The sequence below is a fragment of the Symsagittifera roscoffensis genome, chromosome 2, assembly GCF_963678635.1.
Source record: "Symsagittifera roscoffensis chromosome 2, txSymRosc1.1, whole genome shotgun sequence".
In the NCBI taxonomy this organism is placed as follows: Eukaryota; Metazoa; Xenacoelomorpha; order Acoela; family Convolutidae; genus Symsagittifera; species Symsagittifera roscoffensis.
Genome location: NC_087063.1, coordinates 18,934,770 through 18,943,735, shown reverse-complemented (window position 1 = coordinate 18,943,735; position 8,966 = coordinate 18,934,770). Strand labels below are relative to the sequence as shown.

The following is an 8,966-nucleotide window of genomic DNA, read 5'->3' as shown; positions in this document are numbered from 1 at the left end:
ATCGGTTGGCCTCATTTCTCTGGTGGTTTTATTGTTCCGACTTTCGATACGAAAGTAACGGAATATTTGTGCTCGGGGTGGGTTTTTTTTCTTCAGACAAATTTCGACTTTTTAACTAGCCATTTTTGACGGAAATTTTGTATATCATTCGAAAGCTATTGTTGTCCTGAGTTTAAATTTGAAAAGATATTTCACCTGTGATCATTTTTTGTGAAGTTATGAGGGTTTAAAGATTGCCATTTTGACCAATTTGGGACAATTAACGCGCGATATAATTCGCGCTATTAACGCGTAAGCGAAGATTTAATCCGTCTTAGAAATCGTTCCAAATTGGTTGAAAGAAGCTTATTTGCCATAATTGATTTGTTACAAGGAGCGAAATCTATTGTTTTGTACTTTATATGGCATGTGGGGGATGATTTTTTTAGAAAAATTTTCAAGTTCTAGAAAAAAAAGTTTTTCATTTTATTTTTTTTTATTTTTTTATGTTATGTTATTACTGCTCCATAAACGTTAAAAGGCAAAATGGAAAAATGGAAAAAATTCTTCAAAATCGTTAGCTGAGCAGCCGAAATTTATTTTAAAAAAAATACTATCGAGTTAAAATAATCCTTAAATTCTTCGAAAGTCGGACTGGAAACAAACACCGTGAATCAATCCAAGTAAAATTTGCAAAACAAGGTCTCAATAAATTTGGCTTTTAGTTAGCAATCAATTTTCCGGATTCCACAGAAATTGCATATTAAATATATAGTCAAGAACATTTCGTACTATTTGAATTATTTAACTTCCTGTCGACTTTTTGCTACTAGTAAGGGCGATTGAATTAGTTAACTCAGACGACATAATATCTAGACTAATTTATAGGAAATTAAATTGCGCTTGGTTTACAAATGACTCTCATCGTGTCACTTGTAAAGTTCCGTTCATTTAGTTTGAAAAACAAACTTTCAAACCATTTTTTTTGACACTGACATTTTTTGACCGCCTGTAGATTTTCTTTGCTGAGCCTAAAATTGTGTAGTAAGAACAATCATAGTTTCTATCTGTCATGGTCGGAAAAACAAAATTTGTGTGAATAATTTCAGCCGTGGCTAAATTTTCTATTTAACAAACAATTTAACTGTAATTTCGCCAATGCCAATTTCTTGCATATTGCGCAAAAACGTAAATCGTTTCTGTCGCATTTGTCTTTGCAATCTGACCGTAGAAGTTGCAATGTGACTGATGTTCATAATGAAATTGAACGTAGAACTTTACCACTGCGCGAGTCCACGCTTCGCACCAGTAGCAAAACAAAAAAAACTAGCCAACATAAGATTACAAGGGAGCCGCGTGTACAAAACATAGCACCTTTCTTAAATATCGAAACAATTGCTCTATCAAAACTTGCCTATGCTTATCTCGAGCAGTCTTGAAAAAAAAATTATTTTCAGAAAAACAGCTCAGGCAAAACAATTGATCCGCCACTTGCCATACAGAAAACCACCGAATCGTATAAAATATTGAAAAAAACGCCAAAAAAACACCCGAAATGTGCAAATGTTTGTCTCAAAAAGAAACTCATTTCGATGAAAAACTGCGACGGAAAACAACAGCAAGCGTTGAGGATAAATGGTCAAACAAATCCGAACGTGGGACTTTTTTAAGGCAGACGAAATAGATAAACTTTACATTTTTTTAACCAAAACTTCGATGCGCCTTTAATTTGACTAAATTAGCAACAATAAGTTTCAGATATCACAAGAAGTTGAGACCATAACGGCTCTGAATTATGTCCAAACTGACTGAAACGAAAAAAAATATATCCAAAAGAAAATGCAAGTGAAACAACTGTCGTCTATTTTTTTTTGCTATCAGAATGGTTTATTAATTATTAAAATGAAAATCCTAAATTTCATTAACTTGCTTTTATTTCAATTTCAAAAGAAAAAACTCGATACAGAACGAGAGGAAAACATTAAGTGTAGTAGAAACAAATAGCTAAAAAACCACTAAATTCAGAAATAAGAAATGTCCATGAAAATTTGTGATCTGATAGCACGTCAGGCCTCCTAAAACAGAATCTCTTTGCTTAGAGATGATTTCGTTCTACACAAATAAGATTTGAAAAAATGATTTTGTGATTCTCATAGACAAACTACTTGCCTTAAAAAGTCTTTCTCCGATTTGATAATGTTTTGTATCACGAAGTACATGTTTGAGAATATGATTTTGTGATTTTCATAGACAAACTAAACTACCCGCCTTAAAAAGTCTTTCTCCGATTTGACAATGCTTTCACGAGCGCAATACAGGGGTTTAACTGCCTTTCGCGAATACAAGCAAAAAAAACAGAGCACATTGCGAACAGGGTTGGAATAGTCAATAAAAGCAAGGAAACGAAGGAGAACTGGATTTTTTATTTAAAAAAAAACACTTCAATTTTCGAAATTCAATGTAGTTTTTGAATTTTATATAAAAAACATGTCCTTGGAGCTCTTTGAATTTTCAAAACAATTTATGGTTGCCTTTTTATAGAAGTAACTCAATTCGAGATAACTGAATCAATTGTTTTTAATCCGCTAGGAATCCTGAAAATTCAAATTAGAAGTCGTAACCTCTACACTTTTGCTGTTCGATAGTGCAGTTTGCCTTCCTTTAAAGGAAAAGAACTGAAGTTAAAAAGAAATCAAAAAAAGTTTGCATGAATCAATTGCATGACTTCCTGGAAAAAACCGAAAAAACATCAATACCTATAAAAGGGTCTTGAAAAAAAGCTTAGATAATTTTTACATCGGCCGTAACTGAACCGCCGACATAGAGACTACCAGTTTAACGTCCTCCCATTTCCCCAATGTACTTTGGCAATACATAGACAATTGCTTAAGTTAGTTACCATTTTTGTTAAGCTTATGTTTAACTGAAGCAAATCCATCTTTTTCGGACTTTTGATTATTTCTTGGCACTTCAGTGCGACCCGAATAACTTCTGCAGTTTGTTGTTTCGTGTGAGCTTGATGAGACATGTTCAATGGTGGACACGGAGATGTCATCGTTATCTAGACTGAACTTGAAGCATATCTTGGACAGAGCAGAGCCAGAGCAGCTCCTCCCGATTCTTGATGCACTATCGCTGTCTTCAGGTTTACTTGGACTACTCATTTTGGGCAATTTAGGAAATACAACTCTATAAAATTTAAGACCCATTCAGCTAAACAAGTTTTATTTTGAACATGAGCTCAAGCTTTATAGTCTAAATTTATAAATTATGTGGATCCACTGATTTATTTTGATTTTCGAAGATTGGTAAAAAAATATGATGCTCTAAAACTTGGGAAAAAAAGAAGCATAAACATTAAATTTCTAATTTGATTCGGTATAAAAGCGAATAAATATCCAATTTTCACAATATAACACAATCAGTCAACTCAGATCAAGGCTAATGGGTGGGTGGGTAATACAGCAGAAAAGCTCAGAGTAGTTCATTTGGCAATCTAAGACTAAGCAGCGATCAAAGTCGAAAACGCAATGTGTCCATATCAATAGCCACACATTTTTTCTTTTCTCTTTTCTGTATGATTCTTCTCAAATTTCTAATACTTTTAAGGATATCGGTGTGTTTTTATGGCGTATCGAGGATAAATTTCATTTTTCTGCACACTCAATCATACGTTTTTTAAGATACTTTAAATTACAGTCCCCTTCCGACTTATAAAATGTTGATTTTTATATAAGGAAGGGGTCTATAAATATTTTTTCCTGACATAATGAAACGATTTCACAGAAGGTTACAAAAGAAGTAAGCACCAATGTGAAAGAGCCTCAAAAATATCTCCATCAAAAACCTGATTGATCATCTTTTCTGTGATGGCAGATCACTTCAATTTGAATTAGATTTAGAAGATTGAAATTGATTCATTGCACAGGGTGGCGTACGCTAAAATTAATATATTAGAATCAAAAGTACACTAGCTAGCTACATTATAGATGAAGAAGGGCTGATTTGATAAATTATAACTAGAACAATAAAAAAGACAAAACAGCACTCAATAAATATGACGGCATTACTTTTTGATTTTTTGCACAAAAAAAACGGAACAAAATCAGATGAAATGACTGAGCAATGAAGATACTCGATTTTGATTTAAAACCCGTGTTTAAACCATTCGCAGATGACTAAAGTAATTTGGAATGAACATTTAACTATGGTTTACATCCATTCAAGTGTAGCGTTTAAAAGTTATAATTCATAATCAAACAAATTAACCAATACTTTAAATTGAAGTTTGATTCGCTTGATATTTGATATTCACGTTGTTCTAATCTTCTTCCAAATTTGAAGCGAGAAGGAAAAAAAAGATATTTTTTGCAGCGAATGATGAATTTTCTGACTGGATAATTCATTGAATCAAATACTGATCACAATAGCGGTGGTAGTAGTCACATTACACAACTCTAAGATAGCTGAACTCGCCGCCAAATTTAGAACTGCAATAGCTTAACGCAACCTTTTCTTCTACAAGAACATGGGTTTAAATTATGTCTGCATTAGTGTATAGAAATTGTCTGTGTTGCATGTACTATATCTACACATGATGGTATCGTGTAGGCGCTGATTGTCAGAGTTCAGTTGATTTAACTGAATGAGAGGTACCCGTTGTTCGTGTAGTGCATGTCCACTCCTTCTCCCCCACCACCTGCGTTAGAAGCATTCGTGCCTCCCGAAGAGGAGGTGTTACTCATCGTGTTTCCGAGGGGAGCTCCGCCAGAGGGAAAATACCTGATCAAAGCACAGTATTAGCTGACACTAACGCAATTACATAATTCCTACCCGGAACATAAACCTAACGCGACGATGTTGAAAAATCTCCCATATTTACAAACCTCCATATCTTGAAGCCGAAATTATATCAGAATTATGCATCAGTGGCATTACAACAGTAACAGTATGTTGATATGATGCAATGTTTTCCGTTTTTTGGAATGGCTATCTTTTTTCGACTTGTTTCCCTTCGACTTGTTGGCCTACCATCAAACTTTAGCGCCACCAAACGAGCACGGCTTCATTCGCGCAGCTGAAATACAACTTGAGAATTCGGCCGATAATTACTAGTTTGCCACCGGCTTAATAAATCACAGGAATAAATTCTGAACTAGTGCATACTCGTTTTTTCAGTAACAAAATTATCCTCAAATTTACCAAATTTTGAAATCATTCAAGATATCCTTAATTTTTTTTATGGTTTCCTGGATGCAAAATCAACTCGACGTCATTGCGGATCAAAAGCTCGAAGGAATTGAGCGACAAACTTGATCTAGAACACTTTTTTTAAGTGTTGGATAACATATTTGCTATAAGCTATAGGAATGTTTCTTCATTTTGTCCATTGACTGAATGGAGTATATGTACCTCGGATCCTGTGTGTTGGTGGTGTTGAGACTGGAGTCCAGCTCCTGCATAGCAGAGGAGCACTCTGCGTAGAACTGTGTCTGCAGCTGGACGAACTGTCTGAGGAGAGTGAGATGTCTTCTGTGGTGGGAGGGCACTTCGCTCATCATAAGACGCACCACCTCTGCCTGTCTGTCGAATTCATCCTGACACACCTTCAGATGCTGCTCCACAGTCTGAAAATTCATTTTATTTTTTAAATTTTTTCAAATTTAAATCGTATTTTTTGTGCGCCTTGTGGTGAACGCTCAAGAAATTCACAATGGATTTAATAAGCTACAGATGTCTTTCAAAAACTTTCAAATTTCCTAGAAAAAACTTTCAAAATTTGTTGCAGCTTTTTTTTATTCATTTTTTAAAAGTGTTTATTGCCACGGAAGCCTCATATAAAGCACAAACTGGAGTAACACTAAATTTTCAGAATTAAAAATATTCTCAATATAACACCTATTCGAACAAAATTAAGCAAGAAAGTAAACATTACAAATGGTTTTTATCGACAATTATAACTTATCGTTCAATCTCTGTTCGAATCACGACTGTCGCAATTTTTTCGCAAGTCTGCTTCACCTTTCTTTATGAAATTGGTTTTCTACTACCCGATTCTTGTCCTGGTGATAAATCAGCAGAATGCGTGCTTGTGTTTTTAGAGTTGCGGGAGAGCAGAGTTTCCTGACAATGTAGACTATCAGTGGGCATATTTTGCTTTAACTCATTCCTCTTTTTTTCAGTGCTTACTATGTTGATTGATTAATTAACTCAATCTATTTTGAAAATGCGTGAGGACTTTGTTTTTTGATGTTCTATTATATTCGAATTTTACTCCTGATATATTCTGATTATTTGTGGTACATGAATTTGCTTGATAAAACCAGAAACTAAAACACCCGACGACAAAGTACCAAACCACTTTCAGTGGTCGGAACAATAGATTATTGAGTTAGCAAGCACTGAAAAGCAGAGGATTGGAAAAAAAAGCAAAATATGCCCACTGATAGTCACTTAGACAGGAAACTCTGCTCACACTCAACTAACAACATAAGCACATAAGCGCGCACTCCTGTTTATCACCAGGACAAGAATCCTGTACTTGAAAAAAATTAGTGAACAAAGGCGAAACAGAGTTTCAGTAAATTGCGATAAAAATTGAAACCAGCGAATCTGCACAACGCAAACACAAGCAAAAACCGGCAAAGAGAGTTTTCAATAAGCAAGAACATGAACAAAAAGTAAATAATTGAAAAACAGAAAAACGAAAAATTGACCTTAATGGAATCGCACCTACGCCTACTACTTTAAGACTCCACTGCCTTGGGAGTTGAGCTATATACATTTTCGGTCAAACAAATACCAGCCGCTAATATATTGACTGGTACTTACAAATACCAGCTGCACACACTAAATTTGGCATTTTTGGGAAAAGGGTCCTAAATTATTCAACTTGGGTTAGAAAAAAGCTGACTATTAGTATACCACAATCGTTTGCTTGTGTGAGATATTGCCAAATAAAAAATTTAAAAAACAATCATTTTTTTTCTATCAAAATGGAATTGACAGGCTGCATCTTAATTACGTAAAGTTCTACACAGAAGCGAAGCTGCGCTAGAAAAGCAGCTCTATAAAGTGAAGAAAAAAAAGGAGAAACAAGCCTCGAATTATGAAAACTTTTGCCATGTGTCGGATTCGGACCTGCGACCTTGCGATTAGGAGTCTCACGTTCTTCCCTCACAGCCACAGACGCTTACTGATCTTCAAACATTAGCCTCAAATAAAGCACAGAACATATGCCATGAAATTTGCATTGCTACAGATCGGTGATAATAGCAAAATGCCAGCAAATGAGCACTTTTATTGGCGAGTTAGCTTGGAAAAAGTAGAACCATACTAATAAACTACGTTCGTTGTTATCTCGTTAGTGTAAAACAGAACAGCATATCATGGTACCTAAATTATTCTGACGTGTACACAAGTCTGAAAAACAGTAACAGACCAACTTTTGTCGACTTGAGGTAAAGCTATTTTTTGGAATCCGAACCACGACTTAAAGAGCGTTAATACAATAATACGATACAACAGTTCGTTGACTAATCTCATCATGAGGAAAAAATCCTAAGCCATTGTTCTTTCTCCCAATAGGAGAGGTCGGAACACCAACGCCAGCGGAGAACATATTCGATCATTCAGTAAAAAAAAAACATTTGAAAAAACAGCAACTACAGAAATAGTGAAACCCAAAATAAACATTTTAACTACCAGGCAAATTTTGGGAGTTTAAAACCTGAAAATCTAAGTTTTCGCTTAAAATCTACGAGCAAAAATTTGCAAAAAAAAATAAAAACCATGTAAGCAAAACTAAAATGAATCAGCTTTTTGATATTTATTTTCAAAACTTTAGATAATGGAAAACCATAAAACCAGTTTTTGCTCTTCAAAACAGCGATAACCAAAGATTAAATTTAGAAAATGGCACGGAAATTCATCAGAAAAAGTTTCAACTGAAACAAAAAGCCGGAAGGACTCTTTTGCCTTTACCCCCACATGCAAGCCCTTTTAACCCACGAATGTTTCTCAAGTTCCCCGTAGATTAGAAATGAGGTTTCCACATGAACTACATTTAGAGTTAGTAAGATGATTTGTTGTGGTGTGGCGTGATGTAATGATACTTACCGGCAGTTCAGCTGGTTTGGTGCATTTGCGCACTCTGTTTTTAGCCACATCCAGGTCCAGTCTCTTCGTGTCCAGAATGCGCTTCTCCCGCTGCATGGCCGCCATCTCAGTGTTCAGGTAGTTCTTTAGAGGAGACACAAAATTAGCCAGTGCCTCCTTGTGGAACTTCCGCTCGGCCGCGCCCAGCTTCCGCTCCGTCAGGCCACAAGCTATCAACAAAACAACGAATAATATGGTTGTGGTGTTCATATTACGGCAGACGGGCCAAAGTGCATTAAATTTCCAACCGGTAAACGTCTTTTTTTAATCCTTCTTCCTAACTTCTGTTTTTAGTAGAGAGAGATTAAATACGGTCAAAAACTACAACGAAAGATGAAAATTAGCTAGAATAACCTAAATATTGCAGTAAAAATACATTCCACTTTTACAACAGTTCATTCTCTCATGAAAATTAGCTTAATTTAGTTTGAAAAATGGAAAAGTTCAGACCAATTTTTCCCGTCGCTGAAACATTTTCTTTGAAATCGGTTGATAATAAGACAAGGCTATATTACGGCTGGCTAAGGAAAATACTTTGAAGTCACGGCAAATTTGCTTACTCTTGAGGAGCGTTCCATATGCGGTGTGTTGTCCCAGGTCGGATCCTGCGTCCTCTAAGTAGCATCCGAGTTGTTCAGTGATTGTCATGTGTTCGGGCACTTTCCTGTCGAACACACTGTTCACGAAGGCCTCTGCCCTCAAGGCTGGGTTGGGTTGCAGCAGAGTCTCACTCTGTGACACTACCTTAACATCAGACTCGTCGTCAGTACCTTCTTCACTTAACGCTAATTAGTTCGTCTCTTCCTTTTAGTACATAGTAGCCAACAGCA

The 8,966-nt window shown here is 35.7% G+C and overlaps 1 protein-coding gene across 1 annotated transcript in view; it reads right to left on the bottom strand.

The window, feature by feature from the left end:
• Nucleotides 1-3,324: 3,324 nt before the first annotated feature.
• Nucleotides 3,325-8,966, bottom strand: part of LOC134839246 (endophilin-B1-like) — a 240,021-nt gene continuing 234,379 nt past the window's right edge. Inside the window, exons 3-6 of the mRNA XM_063854737.1 lie at nucleotides 8,697-8,880; nucleotides 8,098-8,306; nucleotides 5,392-5,606; nucleotides 3,325-4,761 (exon numbers count right to left, since the gene is read on the bottom strand). Coding sequence (XP_063710807.1) covers nucleotides 4,617-4,761; nucleotides 5,392-5,606; nucleotides 8,098-8,306; nucleotides 8,697-8,880 — 753 coding nt within the window. The 3' untranslated portion in view covers nucleotides 3,325-4,616. The remainder of the gene's footprint in view (nucleotides 4,762-5,391; nucleotides 5,607-8,097; nucleotides 8,307-8,696; nucleotides 8,881-8,966) is intronic.